We start from the raw sequence: 25,028 nt of genomic DNA, 5'->3' as shown, positions 1-25,028 counted from the left end.
CGAAGCTTCTCTCTATGTTACGGAGGGTGGGAGGTAGAGAAGTAATCGAAACGATCCAAAACTACACAACTGCGGTAAATTTCTTTATATCCGCGAGCGATTCGCGAGAGATCTGAATTACACATTTTTCGAAACGAAACTTTTGCCCGCGCGCATATAATTCACATTAATGCCTTTTCGAATATCCGATCGCTACGCGCAGGTAATATTTGCTCCAGCGCGCCGATAAAAGTGCAGCAATAACAAATTCGTTCTTCGACCAAAAAAAGAAAGATGAAGTAAATTATGAAAAAGTAAGAGAGAAGATCCGAGAATAATCGCGTAAACTGGTCCATATCTCCGCTGTACAGAAACTTCCCTTATCTGAAAATTTAACGGGCCTCGCGTGCGTGCGGCTGCTGCAGCTTCCTTTTTTTCATCCGAGACAAACTCGATCGTCCACGCGCGCGCGCGATCGCTCTTCTGTCCGTGCACTTTTCACACGCGACGCAGCTCGAACCAATTCGAGCCCCGCAGTCTTCTATATACCACTGCAGCCTGCACAGGGCCCCCTTCGTGTTCCATCTCACTTTGCGTGTAAAACCCGGAGAAATATATTTCCACGAACGATCAGCGACCGGGAACGTGCAGAATTATAGAACCGCATGACTGAGAGAGGCTCTACATCTCTCTCTACTTGGTTAACCTTTATAATATAACATTATATAATTGTGCACCAGAGCTCTACTATATCTATATACGAATTTCCTCCGTCCGTCCGTCTTTCTCTCTTCCTCTCGGCGAATATTGCTATCGCGAACTTGGCTGCTACTGCTGCTACTCTGCACTATTAGGTATCCTTTTTCACTCTATGATTCTATATATACGTATGAGGGTATGTGTGTTTACAGTTGCAACGACGAGGAAGAACTTCTGGTTTCAGTAGAGAACTCTATATTAAGGTTTCTCGCTGCGTAAGCTCCGAGGAAGAAGAAAGGAATAAATGGCGAGAGGATGGTAATACGCTAACGCACACACACACAGCCGCGCAGTATATTTCACGCTATTCTCTCAAAACTCTCTCGATTGCCATTCGCGGGTAAAACTTGGATAAGATCAAGGTTTTAATAAAACGTATTATAAAAGTTGAAGAAAACAAACACGCGGCGCGCTGCAGCTGTATAATAATCCGTTTGGAAAGAAAGCAGATCGCGAAATCGCCCGCAAAAGCTCTCTCTTTGATCGCTGTAACGTACATAAAATGGCTTTTAATGGCTCTGCGGGTTGTAAAGCTCGTTCAATGATATAATTGGCGAGCACGAAGAAGAGAGAAAGAGAGACAGAGAGGATGTATTATATCGTACGATATTATTTTATACGGGGCAGCCGCGTAGCCTTGTCGCAGTGTACTGTTCATCAAAAAGTTCATATAATAGTTTAGAGGAAAAGCTCCGCACCGCGAACGAGAGAAGAGAGAGAGAGAAAGGAGAAATAAGACAGAAGCGAGAAAGCTCGTTAATTAAATTTTCCCCTTCTCTTACGCCGACTTTTTGTCTCCCCGTCCATTTGCGCGCGTCTTGTCCGCGACTACTGCTGCTGCTACGCAGCTTCGTTGCGTGTCTGCGAAACTGATATCTGACTGCCTCGCTCTCCGGAAAAACTTTTAGATTATGTATATACATGAGCGGGGATTATAAACTTCTATTCACGCGGATGAGAGAGTCTCGAGCGCAGCGTTGTTTGGCGCTATTGCTCGCCAAAAAGTGAACGTTGCGTATTATTTTTTCGACGAATAATCGACGCGTACGTCGATTACAACTTTGCATTTTAAAAACGCCTAGCCTCGCGGAAATGGAAATTGCACGTGCGCACGAGACTACTCCAGCATCGAGAGAGAGAAAAAAAAGCTCATTTCCCCCCTCGAGTCAGACAGGAGGATAGACGAGGAGAAGGAAGCAAAAAAAAATCGTCCGATTCAAAGCCGTCTGTGATAAATAAAACTCCAGAGAGAGAGAGAGAGAGAGAGGAGTGAGCTAGCTCTTTATTAGAGCTACTGTACTATCGTAGCACGTACTCTATCGCCGAAGCCAGAGTCCTTTTGTTTTTTTTTTTTCGCGCGCGAGCGATGGAGAAGAAGGATCAATGACTCGGCAAAAAAATATCCAAGAGCTCGCTTATCTCATCGACAAAGGAAGACGAATGATAATAATGCGCCGAGCGAGAATCGAAACATTTACACCCGCACTCGCTGAGAGGCGAAATGTATGATCGAACTACTACTGTGTGCGGAGAGAGAGAGAAAGAATATTGAAAAATTAACGAGCTACGGGCGCGTGCACTATATATATTACGTATATTATATGTATAAAACAGCATGAGAGCAGCGCGAGAAGAGAAGAGAGAGAAAAGGTCGACGAGAGGTCAACGCTAGACATGGCGCTTTACTATAGGTACACACACACACACACACACACATACACAGACACACTTTGTGTAACCCTACTCAACCCAGATACATAGAGCAGAGCTAGTAGAGCTAGCCAGCAGCGGCATGACGGCGGCGGCGGCAGCGGCAGCCGTCAAGCTCGACTCGGAGATTTTTCGGCTCGAGAGCCCTATACGTTATACGTATGCTGTATATATAAAGGCATGTGCTTGCTGCTGCACACAGGGGGACATGAGTGCTCGTGCACCGAGACTCGCTCGCGAGTCCATGTGCACGAGAGACGAGTAGTGCGAAAAACGTATACCTACGTATTACGTGGGTGCGGGAGGGCGGATAGCTTCGCGCAGAGACTCTGAATTTTACATCTCTCTTATTTTCGAGCGAAAAGAAAATTCCTCCACACACGCCGCTCTCCGTATATATAGACGTGTGATATAACGCATTCTCCGATATTATACGAAACAGAGAGAGAAAGATGATACGCATTACAGTGTGTAATACGCGGATATAAATCTTGACGAAAATTTTTCGGCGTATATTAGCCGTCGCGCAGTACAGCCCCCGTACATCGCAAACGTATAATATACATAAGAGGAGGAAAAGGTGGTGTATATTTCAGAGGAGTTTCTTTATTCTTCTTCTTTCCTTTTTTTTCGAGTGCAATTTTTTCATGCACGTTGAGTTTGCGTAGAGTTAACCCGTGAAAAACGAATGAGCGACGCAAGATAATCATATTGCGCCGAGGCATTTCTAAAAAATGCATTAAGATATCATAAAACTTATCGGCACTACCAAAAAGTTGGCAGATCATGAACAACCCAAACTGTACGCCGTGGTGTTGAAGCGGTATATTTTGGAAGGAATATCCAAATTTTTTTATAGTTTATGATATATTGTGTAAGGATCTACTGACTTCATTTTACCAGGGGGTTTTTGAAGTACATTAAGTTTGAGAACTCAAAAAAATTTTCACGGAGAAATTTTTACTAAGGTAAAATTTTAAATTTGCTTAAATATTGAACGGACAATATATAAACAGATAAATCGGTAACTTAATTGTGAACAATATGATCACGAACGATTTTGACATTGATTCTAGACTACATTGATCATGTTTATAATAGAAACAAATTAGTTTCAACGTCTTCTTTCCCGATGTAACAATTAATAATAGCGAAAGATAAATTTTACTCATTTAGCTTTCGTGAAACAAATTGAAGGATCCATCGTTTGATTTAAAAATTAAAATGGATAAAAGTGATAAGATATCCGAGGAAGTAGTCTCTAAAAATAATATAACTGAACACGACATTGTTGTTTCGGACGACAAACAGAACGTTGGTGATATTTGTCATGAGGCATTTATCATAGAATCAAGTTTAATAACACACCATGACACAATTCACAATGAAAGTACAGATTATGCATGCGACAAATGCGAAAAAAAATTTAAGTTCCGAAGTCATTTAAGTAGACACCAAATATTAGAACACAAAAGCCGCAACGATTTTGCATGCGACAAATGCGAGAAGAAATTTATGAAAAAATCGAGTTTGTCTACGCACCAACAATTAGTACACAAAGATCGTCATGATTTATCATGCAAAAAGTGCAAGAGGAAATTTGAAAATAAATCAACTTTACTTAAGCACAACAAAATATTCCACGAAGTTTTCAAAAATTACTTATGTGAAATTTGCGCGAAAAGATTTGATACAAAACAGCATTTGCTTTCGCACATAAAGACAGTACACGAGTCACGAAAAGATTATAAAGTCTTTAAAGATATCTCATGTGACGGTTGTGGGACAAAATTTAAGGGTAAACGTGATTTGCTCTTGCACAAATCCGCATTCCACGAAGGTCGCAAAGATTTCTCATGCAACCAATGCCAGAAAAAATTTGGGGATAGAATATATCTGAGAAAACACCAGAAAATAGTTCACGAAGGTCGGAAAGATTATGCGTGCGACGATTGTGAGAAGAAATTTTCTCGCAAATGGTACATGATTCAGCATCAAAAGACGGTCCACAAGGATCGCAAAGATTACGGATGCAACAATTGCGAAAAAAAATTTTCATATAAAACGCATTTGCTCCGCCATCAAAAGATAGTACACAAAGGTCAAAAAGATTTTGCATGCGAAAAGTGCGAGAAGATATTTACACGAAAGTTGAATTTGCTCGACCACCAAAAGACAGTACACGAAAATCGCAAAGAGCACGCATGCGACAAGTGCGAAAAAAAAATTCGGAGTAAAAGCGAATATGATCAGACACCAAAAGACAGTCCATGCAAGTCGCAAAGATTTGGCATGTGACATTTGCGAGAAGAAATTTGGATCTAAACAGTATCTGCTCATCCACCAGAAGACAGTCCATGAAGGTCGCAAAGATTATCCATGCGGAAAGTGTGAGAAAAAATTTTCATCCACGTCATATTTGCTCACCCATCGAAAGACGGTACACGAAGGACGCAAAGATTTTGCATGTGATAAATGCGAAAAGAAATTCGGACTTAAGTCATCTTTACTATCACACCTAAAGACAGTTCACGAAGGTCGCAAAGATTTGACTTGCGATAATTGCGGGAAGAAATTTGGAAAACGTTTCAATTTGTTAATCCACTTAAAGACAGTCCACGAGGGTCACCAAGATTACACATGTGACAGGTGCGAAAAGAAATTTGGACAAAAATGTAATTTGTTTGTTCACCAAATGTCAGTACACGAGGGTCACAAAGATTTTGCATGTGATAAATGCGAGAAGAAATTCGGACAAAAAGCGCATTTGCTTTCGCACCAAAAGATAGTTCATGAAGGTCGCAAAGATTACGCATCCAACAAGTGCAAGAGAAAATTTGGGGGTAAATTAGAATTCTTGAAGCACTAAATAATGGTCCACGAAGATTATTAAAAATTTTCGTATCTCCATCGAATTGAAATTGACACCGAAAAACAATATAAAATTCGCAGAAACTACTTTGACAAGCCTCGAAGTTCATTTAGATTATGTGATATATATAGTCACCTCCCTAGAGATTGAAAACGCACCAGTGAATGAAACTTTATTTATAAATTCATATAATTTAATTGAACTGAACTAATTCATCGGTAGTGAAATGTTATAATATAATTGAGCAATAATACTAAAAATATTTTAATAGTTTTTAACAACTTCCTGAATATATTACCATTAATAAAATGACTCTGAAAACGGTTTTATTTACTAGTAAAAATGTTTCATTCACTGGTGCATCGTTTCCCTTATATGTTATTTTATTACTGAAAGTTGAAAGTAAAAATTCTCCAAAAATTCTTTTCAGTAGAGAAAGACATTAACTATTATGATCCATCTGAATAATAGCCTTCAATTTATTAAAAACGTTGATTTGAGCTAAATTTAAGAAAACTTTTTTGAAACTTTTCATTCACTGGTTAGGTGACTCTATACGATTTTTCTCATAATTGAAAATCTGCGCCAATGCATCCAATCCACGTCAGATGATAACCAAGTGTATACGAATAATTTTTAGCCTATACGAATTTTTCAAACTCATTACAATCGTATACAAAATTATATACAAAAAATAATGTGTATCTCTCAAATCATTTGATGAAAAGTGTTGATTTTTTCTTGACAATTATAAATATATAGAAACTTATATAGATGAGTAAGTACAAGATTTTCTAAAATTTCAATAAAAATTGTACCGACAAGATTATATTTTACCTGAGCCTCGTGCTATCAACTGTCATTACATCTTTTTTTCACTGTCGTAATTGGTGTTTTATTTTTTAACCAGTCGACTGCAAATTTCTATTTTCCGGGGATTTTTTCGTTACCCAACGATAAGGTGATAATTTGTTCACCTATCATTTGGACCTGTGAAGGAGACAAGCTTTTACTCGACCACTGGATTTTTTACGAGTGTCAGATACGCGACCCTAAATTTATCAAATACACTCTATTGAAAGATTTTGATAAATTTTGCAGACAGACTCTGGTCATTTCTGCCAAGAGAGACGTGATCGATAGTAAAAATAATTTTTTTCTGCAAAAACCAACGTGGAAACCATTTAATTATTCAACTTAAGTCTCCCAATTAGCATAAAACTTTTCATAGTATTATCAAGAGAGGTTTTCTTATTAGAATAGTTTAAATTATTATAAAAAAGTATTGAAAGATTGTTAGATCGTACATTAGCCATCGTATAAAAATATTTTTTGGAATAAATATTAAAATATTTTTATAATTTAGGATATATTGTGTAAGGATCTATTAACTCGATATTAAAAAGCCAAATAAATTAAGTACGGGCAATGTATAAACAGATAAATCGGTAATTGAATTGTAAACAATTCGAAATTTGTAAAAGATTTTGACATCGTTCTGCGAATACATTGATCATGTTTATAGTAGAAACAAATTGGTTTGAACGTCTTCTTTCTCGATGAAACAATCAATAGTACCAGCAAATGAATTTTATTCATTGAGGTTTCGTGGAACAAATTGAAGGATCCATCGTTTAATTTAGAAATCAAAATGGATAAAAGTGATAAGTTATCCGAGGAAGTAGTCTTTGAAAATAATATAACTAAACACGACATTGTTGTTTCGGACGACAAACAAAACGTTGGTGATATTTGTCAGGAGACATTTGCACTAGAATCAAGTATGAGAACACACCGAGATAGAATACACAATGAACGTAAAGATTATACATGCGATAATTGCGAAAAAAAATTTGAGTTTCGAAGTCATTTGAGTAGACACCAAATATTAGAACACAAAAGCCGCAACGATTTTGCATGCGACAAGTGCGAGAAGAAATTTGTGAAAAAATCGAGTTTGTCTACGCACCAACAATTAGTACACAAAGATCGTGACGATTTCTCATGTAAAAAGTGTGACAAAAAATTTGAAAATAAATCGACTTTACTTAAGCACAACAAAATATTCCACGAAGTTTTCAAAAATTACTTATGTGAAATTTGCGCGAAAAGATTTGATACAAAACCGCATTTGCTTTCGCACATAAAGACAGTACACGAGGGACGGAAAGATTTCACATGCAACGAATGCCAGAAGAAATTTGCAGATCAGATATATATGAGAAAACACCAAAAAATAGTTCACGAAGGTTGCAAAGATTTCGCATGTGATAAATGTGAAAAGAAATTTGGGGTTCAAAGCAAGTTGATCATGCACCAAAAAATAGTTCATGAAGGTCGGAAAGATTACTCATGTGACAAGTGTGAGCAGAAATTTGGAGAAAGATCGAAATTGATCAGACACCAAAAAAAAGTTCACGATGGTCGAAAAGATTACGCATGCGACCTTTGCGAGAAGACATTTGAAAAGAAATCGTATTTGTTGAAGCACCACATGATAGTACACGAAGGGTGCAAAAAATACGCATGCGACAAGTGCGAGAAAAAATTCGGACAAAAAGTGCATTTGTTGTACCATCAAAAAGCAGTCCATGAAGGCCGCAAAGATTTTGCATGTGATAAGTGTGAAAAAAGATATGCACTAAAAACAGATTTGTTGAAGCACAACATGACAGTACACGAAGGTCGTAGAGATTTCGCATGTGACATTTGCGAGAAGAAATTTGGATATAAACAGTATCTGCTCATCCACCAGAGGACAGTCCATGAAGGTCGCAAAGATTATCCATGCGAAAAGTGTGAGAAAAAATTTTTATCCGCATCACATTTGCTCACCCATCAAAAGACGGTACACGAAAATCGCAAAGAGTACGCATGCGACAAGTGCGAAAAGAAATTCGGAGTAAAAGCGAATATGATCAGACACCAAAAGACAGTCCATGCAAGTCGCAAAGATTTCGCGTGTGACATTTGCGAGAAGAAATTTGGATCTAAACAGTATCTGCTCATCCACCAGAAGACAGTCCATGAAGGTCGCAAAGATTATCCATGCGAAAAGTGTGAGAAAAAATTTTTATCCACGTCATATTTGCTCACCCATCAAAAGACGGTACACGAAGGACGCAAAGATTTTGCATGTGATAAATGCGAAAAGAAATTCGGACTTAAGTCATCTTTACTATCACACCTAAAGACAGTTCACGAAGGTCGCAAAGATTTGACTTGCGATAATTGCGGGAAGAAATTTGGAAAACGTTTCAATTTGTTAATCCACTTAAAGACAGTCCACGAGGGTCGCAAAGATTTTGCATGTGATAAATGCGAGAAAAAATACGGACAAAAGGCGCATTTGCTTACGCACCAAAAGTCAGTACACAAAAGTCGCTAAGATTACCCATGCGACAATTGAGAGAGAAAATTTGGGAGTAAATCAGATGTTTTGAAGCACCAAAAGATAGTCTACGAAGATTATTAAAATTTTTGTATTTCCATGAAATTAAAGTTGACACCGAAAAATAAAATAAAATTTACAGAAACTACTGCAACAGGCCTCAAAGTTTGTTTAGATTATGTGATATAAAAGCTTTTTTCTGATAATTGAAAATCTGCGCCAATGCATCCAATTTCACGTCAGATGATAATCAGGCCTATAAGAATAATTTTTTGCTTACACGAATTTCTCAAACTTATTGCAGTCTTATGCTTGCAATAGTTCCTCAAAAAAGAATGTGTATCTCTGGAATCAAATAATGAAAAGTGCCGATTTTTTTATTAACTATTTTTAATATTTGTAGAAATTATATAGATATTTATTCATATTTTCTAAAATTTCAATAAACTCGATATGACAAAGGATTAATTTGAAGTGTACGTAGTTTTAAAAAGTCAAATAAATTATGTACAGACAATGTATAAACAGATTAATCGGTAATTGAATTGTAAACAATATGATCACAAACGATTTGAACATTGCCCTTCAAACACTAGTTATGTTTATAGTAAAAACAAATTAGTATGATTGTTGTCTTTCCTGTTGAAACAATCAATAATACGAGAAAATAAAGTTTATTTATTAATTTTTCGTAGAATAAATCGAAGAATCCATCGTTTAATTCAGAAACTAAAATGGATAAAAGTGAGAGGAAATTCGAAGAATTTGTATCAGAAAATAATTTGAGTAAACATAACATCATTGTTTCAGACGACAAACAATACATTTGGGATATCTGTCAAGAGGTATTTACACTAGAATCAAGCATGATAACACACCATGACACAATTCACAATGAAAGTACAGATTATGCATGCGACAAATGCGAAAAAAAATTTAAGTTTCGAAGTCATTTGAGTAGACATCAAGTATCAGAACATAAAAGCCGCAAAGATTTTGCATGCGACCAGTGCGAGAAAAAATTTGTGAAAAAATCGAATTTGTTGACACATCAAAAGTTAATACACAAAGATCGCAAAGATTTTACATGCAACAAGTGCGAGAGGAAATTTGAAAATAAATTAACTTTACTCAAGCACAACAAAATATTCCACGAAGTTTTCAAAAATTACTTATGTGAAATGTGTGCGAGAAGATTTGATACTAAACATAGTTTGCTCTTACACATAAAGACAGTACACGTGGGTCGGAAAGATTTTGCATGCGACAAAGGCAGCGAGATATTTGAACAAAAATCGCGTTTACTTTTGCACAAAAAAACGATCCACGAAGGTCGCAAAGATTACGAATGTGATAACTGCGAACAAAAATTTACACAAAAAACGCATTTGCGCCGTCATCAGAAGTTAGTACACGAAGGTCGGAAAGATTACGCTTGCAACAAGTGTGAGAAGAAATTTGGATTTAAATCGACTTTGCTCTTACACCAAAAGATTGTACACGAAGGTCGCAAAGATTTTGCATGTGGTAAGTGTGAAAAACAATTTTCACTAAAAACAGATTTAATGAGGCATCACATGATAGTACACGAAGGTCGCAAAGATTATACATGCGAAAAGTGTGAGAAAAAATTTGGATTCGCATCACATTTGCTCACCCACCAAAAGACAGTACACGAAGGTCGCAAAGATTACGCGTGTGACAAGTGTGAGAAGAAATTTGGGCAGCAACCTCATTTGCTCATCCACCAAAAGACGGTGCACGAAGGTCGGAAAGATTATGCATGCGAAATTTGTGAGAGAAAGTTTGGTCAAAAATGGATTATGATTCAGCACCAAAGGACCATACACGAAGGTGGTAAGGATTATGCTTGCGACAAGTGCGAAAAGAAATTTGGCGCTCGAAGTTCGTTTCGAAGACACAAAAAAGTAGTCCATGAATGTCGCAAAGATTATGCATGCGACAAATGCGAGAAAAAATTTGGACAAAAACAGCAATTGATCAACCATCAGAAGCAGGTACACGTGCAATAAATGCAAGAAAAAATTTGAACGAAATACAAGTCTTACTTGCTGTTGCACGAAAAGACTCTCCATGAAGGCCGCAAAGACTATTCTTGCGAAAAATGCGAGGAAAAATTTGGACAAAATTGCATTTGCTTTCGCACGAAAAGATGGTTAATGAAGGTCGCGAAGATTACGTATGCGACATTTGTGAGAAGAAATTTGGGGTTCAAAGCATTCAATAAAACATAAAAAAATAGTCTATGAAGATCATTAAAAATTTTTGTACCTCCATTAAATTTAAATAGGTACCGAAAATCAGTATAAAATTCACAGAAACTTCCACAGGCCTCCAAGTTTCTTTAGATTTTGTGATGTGTATATGTTTTTTTCTCATAATTGAAAATCTGCAAAATTGCATCGAATATCCGTTAGAGGATAATCAGGTTTATATGAATAAATTTTAGTTTATTCAAATTTCTTTAACTCATTACAGTCTTATGCTTGGAATAGATCCTAAAAAATGATGTATATCTTTTAAATAATATTATGAAAAAATGCTAATTTTTCTCTTGATAATTGTAAATCTATAGAAACTTATATAGATGTTCAAGTACAAGCTTTTCTAAAATGTCAATAAAAATTGTACCTATACAATTGTGTCTTACCTGAACCTCGTGCTATATAAACTATCATTACGTATTTGTTCATTGTTGTCAAAGATACTTCATTTTTTAACCAGACGCCGGTAAATTTCTACTCTTCGTGGACGAGAATTTTTTTCACGTCTCATTTGGAACCGTGAATGAGACGAGCTTTTAATTGACTACTGGATTTTTGTCAAGTAGCGATACGCGACTCTAAATTGATCAAATAGTCCCTATTAAAAGATTTTGATAAATTTTCATACAGACACTGATCATTTCTGCCAAGAGAGACGAGATCGTCAGTGAAAATAATTTCTTACTGAAAACACCAAGGTGAAAATCATTTAATTATTTAAGTTAAACCAATAAGTGTTTTACATTCTTTAATATTATTAGAAGTCTCCTAATTGACATATCGATTTTCTTAATACTTTCCAGGATTCTATTTTGAGTATGCTTCGAATCTAATTTTCCAAATGTTCAAAAATCAACTGCTTCAACTAAGCGACAAATAATCATTCGCGTGAGCAACTCTTTTTTTAATCCGCTACGGTGTACCGCATACATGAGTCTTCTCACTCAGTTCCATGTGTATATAGATATAGGTGCCGTCTATTCGGAAACAGACTAATTGTAACGTCTCTGCTAGTCCAGGCCTCGAATTGTAGGCGACTCCCCCTCTACGCAACATGAGCAAACAAACACTGCGCGAGAGAGATAGAGATACTCAGCCGATAGCTATAGCTGTACAATACATAAAAAAACTTTTTTAGTCGGTATTTTTACATAATTTTTATTATAAAATGACTAGCTGAATTCGCATTTGCATGTTACCAATCCTAAAAAACTTCCGAAAATTGTTCAAACTTTTGTTTAAACAAATTGTCAACATGTACGTTTTTCAAGTTGGCAGCAGTCTTACTTTGTTAATTGAACTACTTTAAAGAGAAAAGGTCTCTTGACATTTTTCTCGAAAGTTGATAGATTTCAAGTTATTCCATATTTTATGTTAAAAGAAATCTATAAAAATAACTAATTTTGAGGAAAAAAAAATTTATGGAAAATCGAAAATGCATACGGTGCCTGTACTTAAAATGATCTTTTAAAAAATCCCACAGCGCTATAAACAATTTACTACTTTGATAATTGTTTAACAATTATTGTTAATTTTTAGTGATAAATGTTCAAAGTATTTGAATTGTTTGAAATTTAGAGGTACATTGTAAAGAGATTTTAATAGTTTTAGAGATCGCTAAAATAATATCGAAATTTTACATTTTTCATATAGTTTTTCGACGTAAAATTTGACTATTTTTGAGTATTCACGAACTTAAAATGTTAAATATCTTGAAATTTATAATCTTTAGCAAAAAATGTCAAGAGACCTTTACCCTTTAGAATAGTCCAATTGACTAAAAAATAAGTATCGTTAGACCGGAAAACACAAACTTTGAACATCTGTTTAAAAATATTATTTAAATAATTTTTTGCATATTTTTAGGCCGGCCATCTTGCAAATTCGGCGTCAGCGGGCAATTTCACATAATAATATTAACAAAAACTATCTGAGAAAATTTGTTCGAGTATCGCGAAGCCGAACTATACGGCGTGTCGCGTATCTCCGTCTCTCTCAGTTTGTTTGCTCTTCGCTTGTCGGAGTCGGCCAATCCAATATATAAGATGAGAAAGTATAACTTCAGCGAAATCGGGGCTATGCCTATGCTTAAACATGGACTATTTGCTCAGTCGACGCGTATGTTGTACACACGAGCGACCCGCGCTACGCTGGATTTACGCGCTCTCTCATTCATTCCTTCGCTTATTCTCTATACGTATCTATGGAGCTACTTGTATATCTTTTATTGATGTGGCTTGTGTTTGCTCTCCCACTGTACAGCTAGGCCACACGCTTACGCTCCTCATAGATCCTTTAGCGAGCGTATGCTCATTGCACGATACGACGCCGCGGCGTGAACAACGCAAAGAGATCGCACCGACTGCACGAGTGATTTTTTTCAAATAAAAGAGTTAAAAATATCGTGTAAGTAATTATTTTTACGGGTTCGTGAGCAAAATGTCTGGTATTAATCAACAAAAGTTAGAACAATTTAAGACTTTGTGTCAAAAAGTCGATTGGAATGTCGAAGCGGAGCGACGCGAATTACTCCGTGAACTGGACCCTTTGGTCACCGACTGGACGGATCAACTTCCCGATCTCCGAGACATCTTCCAGCCCGGACAAGTCGAGCAACTTATCTGGGATTCGATCAAATTCAACGGACATCCGAAGACTTTTCGCGGAGAACGATTCATCGGCTTCGTCGCTCGCACCGGCTACAAGGACCAGCCGCCCAGCCACTTGGACGAGTCGGGCAAGCCACCGTTGCGTCGCACCACCGCCGTGCACTTCGAGGCCGGCTGCAAGGTACCCGACAAAAATATCCTCCGCGAACTGTTCAAAATCTACGATCGCTACGACGCGAACTACGCCGACGACTGGGGCTTCACGCACTTCCACGCGGCCTGCGTGTCCGGCCTCGAGGACGTGGTCGAGAAATTTTTGCGCCTCGGCTACGATCCCGATCTCCGGGTGGACAAGACGGGCGACTCGCCGCTGCACTTGGCTCTGAGGCACGCGAACGGCAAGGTGGCGGAAGCGCTGCTGAAACGGGGCGCCGACCCGAACGCGGCCAACGCCAGAGGAGCGACAGCCTTGACGATCGTGTGCAGAGGACGACACGCTCGCGACCTGGCCAAGACGTTGTTCGAGCACAGCCAGGAGAAGTATCGGCCGCTGCGGGTGGACGCGCGCGACAAGCTGGGCAACGCGCCGCTGCACACGGCTCTGGCTCGCGGCCTCAAGAGCCTGTTCGAGCTGCTGCTCGAACAGGGCGCCGACCCGAGCCTGGCCAACGCCAAGGGACTGACGCCGCTGCACTTTTTGGCGAAGGGCAGCCGCGACGCTGACTGGGCCGACAGGATATCCGAGCTCGTCGTCGCGGAGCGGGGCAAATCGAGGCTGCTGATCGACGCCCGGGACGGTCTGGGCAAGACCCCGCTTCACTACGCCGCGGAGCACGGCCATGCGTTGTCCATGCGAGTGCTGCTGGAGCACGGGGCAGATCCCAATGCGATCGACGCGGAGGGATCGACGACTCTGCACATCGTCGCCAAGAGAAAACACAACGGCTACGATAACTCCGACGACGAGCTGGCCGAGATGTTGTTCGAGCGCAGCCAGGAAAGATATCGGCCCGTGCGAGTCGATGTCCGGGACCAAGAGGGCGACACGGCGCTGCACGCGGCACTGCACAACCGCCTTAAGATGAAAGTCGTCGACGTTCTGCTGAGGAACGGGGCCGATCCCAATAAGCGCGACTCCAGCGGATCGACTCCTCTGCACATTCTCGCCGGTTGCGGCGATGCTGTCTCGCAATTTTTCAGGACGGTCGATGAAATTCAAGCGGTGGTGCAGCTCGAGGCCCGGGACGGTCGCGGTCGGACTCCGCTGAATCGGGCTCTGTTCAACGGCGGATTATCCAAGACAGCCGAGCTGCTGCTGAGACGAGGCGCCGATCCCAACACAGCCGACGAGGACGGCATGACTCCTCTGCACATGATCTGCCGCAACAGAATTCAGTTTAATTGGTACAAAGGATCGGTCGAGAAATTTTTCGCCATTTGCGACGAGAGACGGCAAACGGTGCGAATCGACGCCCGGGACAGCTCGGGTCGTACGGCCCTGCAGCTGGCCACGAAGAATCTCCGGGTGGAGGACTTCGATGCGCTCTTGGACCGCGGCGCCGATCTCGGGCCGGGCTTCGTTTTCCCCGAGCCCAGCGACGTGAACGAGTGGCTCGGATGGATCACAGCCACTGGACACGACATCACCGACACATTTCGGCGGAAACGCGAGCGCTGGGTGATCGAGTACAAGCTGCTGCTGGCCTCGTCCGTGCTGGCCATCTGCGAGAGCCTCGAGCGCCGTGGCGCGTACGAGCTGAGCCGCGAGGACGCCCGCGCCGTCATGCGCCTGTTCCTGGACGCGGGTCTGCGCGTGACGCCCCGGCTGCGCGACTGCGTCGGACGCATTCGCAAATACGAGAACTTGGCCGAGGAGGCCAAAGGGAAGCGGATGAAGCCGGGCGTGTCGTTGTACGACGTGTTCTGGGCCGAGGGTGGCGAGAAGGAGGCCAGGAAGCTGCTCACCTACCGGGACTACATCGAGTTCGCGCGCGGCGATCGTCTGTCGCATAACGAAACTATGTCGAGGCTCTGCGCGATTTATCTGTGCGAGCAGATGGGCAGGCGATTCTTCAAGCGATGGGCCCTGGAGCCACTGCAGCGACTGATGCATCACAGGCTGCCCTGGTTCGTCTGCGACATGATCGTGGAGAACGCGGATCTGAGTAACGAGGATCTGTGGTGTATCTTTGCGGCGGACGAAAGTCTAAATTCGTGATGGAGTACGATGGATGCATTGATTCGCTTGAACTTTATTTTAATTTATGTATCCATTTATAACTGTTAATTTTTTTATTTACTTGAAAAAAATTTAATTATTGTCTCTGATGGACAGATTGTAGTATTAATAAAAAAATAAAACGTACCTCAATCTTTTCTCGAAGCTACTGTACACACATACGCGCGTCTCATCCACTTTAATCTCCCTATACCCTAGCCCAAGTGAATGAAAATTCGCACGTACTGCATATATGAAAACAAATCGATCGTGTCTAAACATAATCGCAAGTTCATCGACACCTAAATTCTCTCTCGGTACGTTATATTATTATTATTATACACACAAAAAAACATCATGTATACGTAAGTATTGTATTAATTACCTTGACGGGATGTGGATCGACGGCGTAGGTGTCGAGCTGCGCGGCGAGCCTCAGGAAGTGCGTCTCCGCCTGCTCGGGACTGAAGCCCTTGAGCTGCGTCTGATGGAGCTCCAGAGCCTTCTCCTCGATCGACTCGGTCTGCTTCAGCAGCAGCTTGTTCTCGGCGATGTAGTTGCCCTCGTGCAGCTCGGGATCGTAATCGCCGAGTTCGCCTGGGCGAGACGAAGAAGTAAAAATTTTTTGCTGTTTACGCATCGTCTTACGTAAGAGAGAAGAAAAAAAAGTAAATAACGCGCGAGGGCGAGAAATATAGAAAGAGAGAGAGAGAGAGAGAGAGAGAGAGAGAGAGAAAAGTTGCGCGCGCGCGGGGGAGGATGGCGTATATAGGGAGAAAACTAGAACTCTGATAAATCACTTCGAACAAACACATGACGAGCGCATATAGTAGTATGTAGTAGTAGTAGCAGTACGGAGAGTAGTATGCGGCGCGGCGCTGCCCGAAATCTCATGAATCACTCTAAAGTACCGAGCGAGCGCGTGCATACATATACACACACACGATGTATGTGTATGCGATGGAGACGACGACGACGACGACGACGGAGCGCGTATCCTAGTTTCGCACACAGACGACGACTTTGCAAAAGCTGCAGCATCAGCGAAAAACAAAAACAGGTCACGAGTGAAAAAAACAAGTGTATCGCGCGCTCGCGAGAAGAGAGAGAGAGGGCGAAGAACTTCGAGGGAGAGAGAGCTTATAACAAGCCTATATAGTCCTCCCTCCGCGTATGAATGTATATAGTAATAATAATGTTAGCACACATGCGCGCGAGCGGTCCAAAACAAAAAAAAATAAAGAGAAAGAAAGAAAACTATATTCATCCAGAATCATAAAAGATTTTCATGTGTGTGTGTGTGGGTGTATGTATGTATTACCGAGTGCATTGACACGGAGACGCATATACACACACACACACACGAGAGCGAGGGAGAAGAGGCAATAAGCATAAAAGGACATATACACTCGGCAACAAAATTATCGCAACAAAAAAATTCATCGAAATTTTGTCGATTTTCAAATGCTTCTATCTTGGGCTAGATTTATCGTATCGACACGCTTTTTTTTTAATTTCTTGGAAATTTTGTCCTCTTTAAATCCATATAAATTAAGATAAGATTTGAGTTAATGTTGAGTTACCAGTAGTATTTGAGCGTGACCCTAAAAATTACTGAAAAAAAATGACTGTTTGAACGTGTACCAGTGCCACAGTGATTTTTTTATCGAAATCTAACATACACCATCGCAAAGTGCTCTTTTCAACGAGTAATTTAAAAAAAAAAAGACCTCTCTACGATTTTTTTAACGCCCTGTAGGTCGATTTGAAGATACCATTTAAAGTACGTAAAATCCCCCGTTTACCTGAAATCAAGACGATTTTCTGGTCATTTTGCGTACATAAACCGTACCTTCAAATCGACCTACAGGGCGTTAAAAAAATCGTAGAGAGGTCTTTTTTTTTTTAAATTACTCGTTGAAAAGAGCACTTTGCGATGGTGTATGTTAGATTTCGATAAAAAAATCACTGTGGTACTGGTACACGTTCAAACAGTCATTTTTTTTCAGTAATTTTTAGGGTCACGCTCAAATACTACTGGTAACTCAACATTAACTCAAATCTTATCTTAATTTATATGGATTTAAAGAGGACAAAATTTCCAAGAAATTAAAAAAAAAAGCGTGTCGATACGATAAATCTAGCCCAAGATAGAAGCATTTGAAAATCGACAAAATTTCGATGAATTTTTTTGTTGCGATAATTTTGTTGCCGAGTGTATATATTCACAGAGGCTGGATTCCAAATTGGCCGAGGGAAAAGGCCATTGTTCGCTCCAGCCGCCGCCGCGCCCGAAGGAGGCTTCAATTTCGAGCTCTCGTGCGGTATAATACGCGTGCAATTTCCCCCCCAACTCGCGAAAGCTCGTACTTATGCAACGAGCGCGAAATCATCCACCGCCACTACCACCGGCACTGCGAGATTTTTAATCATTTTTCGCGGGTGTAAAATTTAATCTTGCATCGTACCGCGGTGAGCTTTCGAGCTCTGCGTAATACCGAAATCGATAGTAGTATGCACATATAGCTCGATCTACGGAGATTTATTCTCGATACGATCGATTTTAAGCTCCGTACGCAGCTCGTGTTGATCGTCGAAATTGATTTCGTCGCGCGTGTATACAAAAGGCTAATTTTGAATCGCGCGTCGTTTTGTGTGTCTAATCCCGCGAGCAAAAGTCTCGAGGTGAGCTCGCGTTTAATAACATGCAAACGCCGCGCCGCGTATCCGAGTGTAGACGAGGTTCACCTGTAGTAGTAGTTATACGAGACGGATCAAAAGGGATCGCGGGGCATGCACAACTACTCGGCACGCGCAAATATAGGAATTTCATGAATATGCAGGGGGACCGGTACACGTTGCAACGTTACAGTGTAATTTATCTATCTCTCCCTCTCGACCCTGCGTAGTAGTGGCAGCTCGGCTGCATATATATACACGACAAAATGTTTTTGCCGCTGGTTTTTCGTTTTTCGTTTTCCCGACGAGACTCGAGATACATCCCCCCAAGATTTGCAAAGCAAATGTTTACGCGAATGTATAATGCAATGTATTCGGAAAATTCTGTGTATGTGTGTGCGTGTATACTCACTTTGTACGATACAGGCGGCGAGAAGAGCAGCCTCGCCGGGACTGCAGTAGAGCCGCCCGTGCAGCAGGTCCCTCTTGAGCTGCTGATAAATCTGATATCTCGTGATCTCCTCCTTGAGCCGCAGCGGATCCGGCGGATAGAATTTCACCCGAAAACTGAACAGTATCGGCTCCATATCTGTCGACAAAATACACAAGCAGGACTCGGTATTATTATCGTTATCGTTGTTGCTGATACACAAAGTCGCGGAATCAATTGTACGGCTACGTCCTTAAAAGTGGCTCGACTTACGATCGGGGGTGATTGATAACTTGGCATTTTCTGGCCGGTAGTAATAATACGCGCGCAGTATTCGGTCGGCACGTACGTGCCAACCTTGGGGATAATAATTAAACAAATATACAATCGCTTTTACGACGTACGCGACGACAACGTAATACAGACACTACGTTTTTGTGTTGTTGCTTGCCTCTTTTACCCACGATGCGCAAACTTTTTTATTACTATACGTATCCGAGCTTAATCGAGAAAGTCAAATTATGTGTGCCGCGCGCAGGCCGCTGTAAATTTTATCCTCCTCTCCCCATCCCCTTCTGCATTCTACATAGAATGGAAGATAATAAAACAGTAGATCCATAGATATATGTGAGTATGTGAGTGTGGTGAAAAACGAAAGAGGCGAGCTTTTCATATCAAGTCGAGCGCGGTGATAAAGAAATCATAAAAGCCCAGAATTACAATGGCGTAGAAAGAGAGAGAGAGAGAGAGAGAGAGACAATTTTCCCGAGCGTACTCTAACGAAGCTTACTCTCGCATGGCACGACAAGAGAGCAAATCCATCGGAAAAAACAAAAGTTTCCGAGTGCTCGCTTTTGTTATTATTATTATTATTATTTTTTGTCGACTCCCTCCCTTTTTTTGGCCTTTTTCGAATCGCTCCCGCGCACACGTATACGCGGTAAATCTGATAAAAATTCGCTGTACAGTATGGACGCGTGTATGTACGCTTGACTTCGGGACCTTTTATACGTGTACGTATAACTGTATAGAGCGAGCGAGCGAGCGAGCGAGCTTCGATGGAAAAGTTTTGCAAAAATATAGAACTCCGAACGGGAAAAAAAGGCGAACGATGGAATAACGCTGGTAAAGTAGATATTTTCCAAACTATTGGCAGATAGAGTGGCGCGTATCCCGAGAGTACAGCGCGAGGAGTGTAAAATTCATTTTCGAGGTATGGTGTTACGCGTGTGCGTATGTGAGATCGAGCGAAATAAAACGTATTTGGAATTTTTTTATTTTACGTAATAATATGTTTTATTGACAAAAAAATCGTAAAATCTATCTATTGGACATTTTAATTTACATGGATAATATGCTACGTAGAATAGCATTCGACATGAAACAGAAATACCGCAAAAATATTCTTATTGCTATGTTGAGCTTTGGCGTTCAACCGCCAAGTAAACACGCTACAGATAATCATCTTTTCTGTTACTCATTGTTAATTCTACAACAAAGATTAATTAAGATAGCCCGCGTTAGTCTAGTAGTTCCAACCTATACATAATAATAATTAATTTCATCTGTCATTGCATCAATTTCACCGTTCTGTCTGTCACTTTCATCTGCAGTCGCCAAACAAATTTTGTACAAATCATTGTTCGTCAATTCATGGTTGAAGATCATTTCACAGCAATCGAAAGACAAGCGGAAGCGCGCCAACTCGTTGAAGGACTTCATTGCATAGCGTAGGAAAAATCCTCTCATTATTATTTCGTACATCTTCATATGGACATAGATGTCGCACTGGTTGAAATAGCCAAATGATTTGCGAATTCTTAAGAAGTCGGAATACGTGAAGTGTCTCGAAGCCGCATGAACTCCCGACTGGAGCATATCGTGCAAAAACAGGTGTTCGCGGACCTCGAGCTCTTTCATTTTATTCCGGAATTGCTGCATCATCCACTTGTCGTTTTTCACCGCTCGGCTCAGTTTCACCGACGTCATGTAAACTCCCAGCTTGATGAAAAATTTCATGACCGCGAAGACGTCGCTCATGACCAGATCGAGATTTTTTTTCTTTTCCCAGAACTCAACGAGGCCAAAGACGATGGGTATCAATTTCCATTTCGATTCGACCCTTTCTTCCGCGTAAAATTCGACGCACTCGTCGAAGTGCCTCTCCGTGGGGAAGACGAAACTCGAAGTATCGACGCCTCGACGACCTCCGAGAAAATGTGCCACGCCCAGGTTGAGATTGTTCACGGCCGATTGCAGCGGTGTGTTACCCGCGTTGTCCCGGGCATCGACCTGCACCCGCCGATTTAATTCATCGCAGACGTCGAAGAACATCTGCGTCAGAAGTTTGGCGTCGTGCCGACGCTTGCAAATGACGTGCAAAGGTGTCTCTCCTTTGGCATTGACCGAGTTCTGATCGGCTCCTCTTCTCAGCAATATTTCGGCCGCCTGATTGTAGTACACGTAGCCTAGAGCCAAGTGCAGCGGCGAATCGTTGGTTCCCGTCAAGACCAGACCATTGGGATCCTGTCCGTGTTTGATGAATCGCTCGACGTCGGAGAGGCCAGCCATGCAGGCGATGTGATAATGCGTCAAGCCCGACTCCTCGTCGATGAAATTAACGTCGTATCTGTATACTTCGAGGAGAGGACGGACGAGCTCCCATCTGTCGGTTTTGGCCGCGCGATGTACCAGTGTCGTGCGAAGCAGCACAGGCCTGCCTTCTGGATCTATCTTGGGTGGCTCGACTCTGTAGCTGCTGTTAGCCACGTGCTCGATGAATATTAGCCCCGCAACCCAAAACGCCGTACCCCGATAATTTACAGAATCCGAGAGAAGACACTCGATTTCTTCGGGTAGCAAAATTTTTGCAACGTCAAGAGGTTGTCCATTGGGGCTTCTCCATCCGAGTTTACAGAAGTCTTCGAGAAATTTCAGTCGCTCTTGTTCGATTTGCCGATTAATTCGTCCTCGAAAGCGCCTCAAAAAAGCATCTGTTCTTTGGTCTATTTCGATAAGATATGCCCTATGATTCGACGGTGACGTTGGCACGTACATTTTACTTTCTCAACCGACAAACGATCCCTCGATGATTTAAATTATTTTTTATATTATTTTCACGATTATTCGTACGCGAAGATCTTCTTTTTTAATGTATAAATCAGACTACACAATATCCTAAACTTTTATACGATCTATTTCGTAAATCACTTGCCGCTGTCGAGGCGATCTCGCTGCTCCTAACTCTGTTATTCCTACTTCGACTTTAATTGGCCAACGAGAATTACGGAATCGAGACGCGAGACCGATGCGAATTTCGAAAAATTAGATGCGAGCGAGATTCATTTCTGCGCAGGACATCGAGTTTATGCGGTAGAGGGGGTAAGGTATCGCCGAGCAGCTAACGCGATCGTGGGGTCACCTCGCTGATTCACAGATGAGTTTACTCGCTAGTGCGAAGCAGAGTTCCTGTGTGAGCTAGTGTTTACAAATAAGTGATATCGAGGTACGGCGTTGGCTACTTCGAGGCGTATAACCTCAAATATTTTCTCAGTGTACTACTCGAAAATTCAGAGTGGATAAACCAATAATCTAGCCAGTGATGGAAAGCAGCAGAGAGGGGACAATGAGGCATGACATTTTTTGTTCATGTCATGATATTTTGTTATTTTATTTATTACTTTATCTAACTCCTATATTTTATTATTGTTCTTCAGGATGAAAGAGGAGCCAAACGATACTTGGTCAGATGGAGGCGACAGTAATATTATTGATGCGGAAGTTAAAAACGTTGAAACACTCACGTTCTATGAACCATCGGTGAGTTAAATTATCCAAATTATGTTCAGTTTTCCATTATCAATAGTATTTACACAATTTTAATTTTAGGTTAAAAGTGAAAACGAGACTATTGTATTAAACAAAAAGTTAGATGAAAATATACCTGCAGAATTTGAGTGTAAATATGTTAAATCTGAACTCAAGCCTTTAACAGCAATCATCTGCAAAAATGAGTATCAAAGTTATCCGCCAATTTTGAAAATGGAAAACCGAATTCAGGCTAATTATGATGAAAAAAGTCTAATAATTTTGATAAAAAAAGATTTCGATTATAACAATAACTGCCCATTTCGAAAGAACACCCGATTGAAGGTTGACAAATACAAAGAAGTGAATATATCTGATAAAAGGATACCTTATAAGAAACACCTCAAAACTCACATATTAGCAATACGTGATCGCAGCAAACCTTTCGAATGTGAGATATGTTATAAATCGTTTTATTACCAAAGCCAACTCAAATCTCACTTCAACGCAGTACATATTCGGAGCAAACCCTTTGAATGTGAGATTTGTCACAAATCATTTGGATACAAAAGTCATCTCAATACTCACATAATGACAGTGCATGACCGCAGCAAACCCTTTGAATGTGAGATTTGTCACAAATCATTTGGACAAAAAATTACTCTTCAGCATCACGTATATGAAGTACATGATCGTAGCAAACCCTTTGAATGTGATATTTGCCACAAATCATTTGGACGGAAACAACACCTCAAAAATCACATCAATGCAGTACATGTTCATAGAAAACCCTTTGAATGTGATATTTGCCACAAATCATTTGGACGAAAACAACACCTCAAAAATCACATCAATGCAGTATATGTTCATAGAAAACCCTTTGAATGTGAAATTTGTCACAAATCATTTGGATATAAAAATAACCTCAAATCTCACATACGTTTAGTACATAATCGTAGCAAACCCTTCGTATGTGACATTTGTCACAAGGTATTTGGACAAAAACATCACCTCAAAAGTCATGTGAATGCAGTACATGATCATAGCAAGCCCTGCCAATGAGATTTGTTGGAAATCTTTTTGACAAAAACAACACCTCGATAGACACGCAAATGCAGTACACTATTGCAACAACCCCTTTAAATTTGAGGTTTGTCCCAAGTCATTTGAATACCAGAGTGCATTCAAAATTCACTTAAATGCAGTACAGGGTCGTGAGATATCTTGAGCAAACCCTTTAAGTTTAAAATTTGTTACAAATCATTTGGACTTAGATATAACTTAAGGTATAAAAATACAGTAAATAATCGAAGGGAAGGGAAGAAGATTAAAACGTATCCGCAGACATTCATGACACAAATATTTTACTTACGAATTCTTTAATTTCATGAGGAATAATAAAATATTAGATACTGTTATTATATTTGTTTTAATCACGCAAACCTTTTTTCTCAAGATTTTCCTATACTTGCTCCTCGGTAATACGTTACTTACAATGTTCGCTTTGGAACTAGATTTGTTTCTGAATCGAAAACGGTAATTTCAGTTACTTCCCATGCAATAAATATTTTTTTAATATTCCGTAATCAAAAGTCAACATCTTATTCTATTATTTGAATTAGTTTGGTGTATTATACTAGTTATCGATAAACACTTTCGGACATATCAACACACCACTTTCATCAAATTCACCTTAAACATTCGAAACACTAAAAAAACCCTAGTTGAAGGCTCTCCGCTCATTCGGCTACGAAAACCTTTCTGGGCCACCGGACTAAGGCCTTTCAACGCCTCAGCCATAGCAAACGCCGATAAAGTAGCCTTAAAACCTTATCGAATTCTTTCCGCTAAAGGCATTGTGTTTGCGAAAAAAATCTCGTTCCTCGAGAATATTCGAAAGCCGTGTATACGGCGCGGAGGCGAAAGTAAAAAAAAACGAAGGAAAAAAAAGCTACGTCGAGATATGCGTGCTAAAAGTTTCATGCGGATCTATCGTAACGAGAGAGACGCTGGTCATTGCATGGCACACAGACACACAGCTACGTATACACGTACACAAATACGTTAAGCCGGCTGCGTCGGGTTGAAAAGCTCGCCTTCGTGCCAACGATCTTCTCTCTCCAGCTTTCAGACGTTCTTCTTTTGTATACGCGCAACATTTGTATGTGTACACGCGAGCTCGGACATTTTTACGCGCGCGTATACGTGTGTTTATTCGATATGTGTGTACACGCTGTATACGAGTAAGAAAGAGCGAGCCGCGTTTCGCAATTTGGGGCCACTTTAAAA

General features: G+C 40.6%; 1 protein-coding gene across 2 annotated transcripts in view; it reads right to left on the bottom strand.

Moving 5' to 3' along the window:
- LOC106659883 (FERM domain-containing protein 5) overlaps window positions 1-25,028 on the bottom strand; it is a 65,679-nt gene that overhangs the window by 16,539 nt on the left and 24,112 nt on the right. For both annotated transcript variants that reach the window (XM_014382622.1, XM_014382623.1), the window contains exons 4-5: window positions 18,915-19,091; window positions 16,209-16,420 (exon numbers count right to left, since the gene is read on the bottom strand). In XM_014382622.1, coding sequence (XP_014238108.1) covers window positions 16,209-16,420; window positions 18,915-19,091 — 389 coding nt within the window. The remainder of the gene's footprint in view (window positions 1-16,208; window positions 16,421-18,914; window positions 19,092-25,028) is intronic.

This window comes from Trichogramma pretiosum, unplaced genomic scaffold, assembly GCF_000599845.2.
Source record: "Trichogramma pretiosum strain Unisexual culture from Peru unplaced genomic scaffold, Tpre_2.0 scaffold21, whole genome shotgun sequence".
Lineage (NCBI taxonomy): Eukaryota > Metazoa > Arthropoda > Insecta > Hymenoptera > Trichogrammatidae > Trichogramma > Trichogramma pretiosum.
This window is presented reverse-complemented; position numbering and strand designations above follow the sequence as displayed.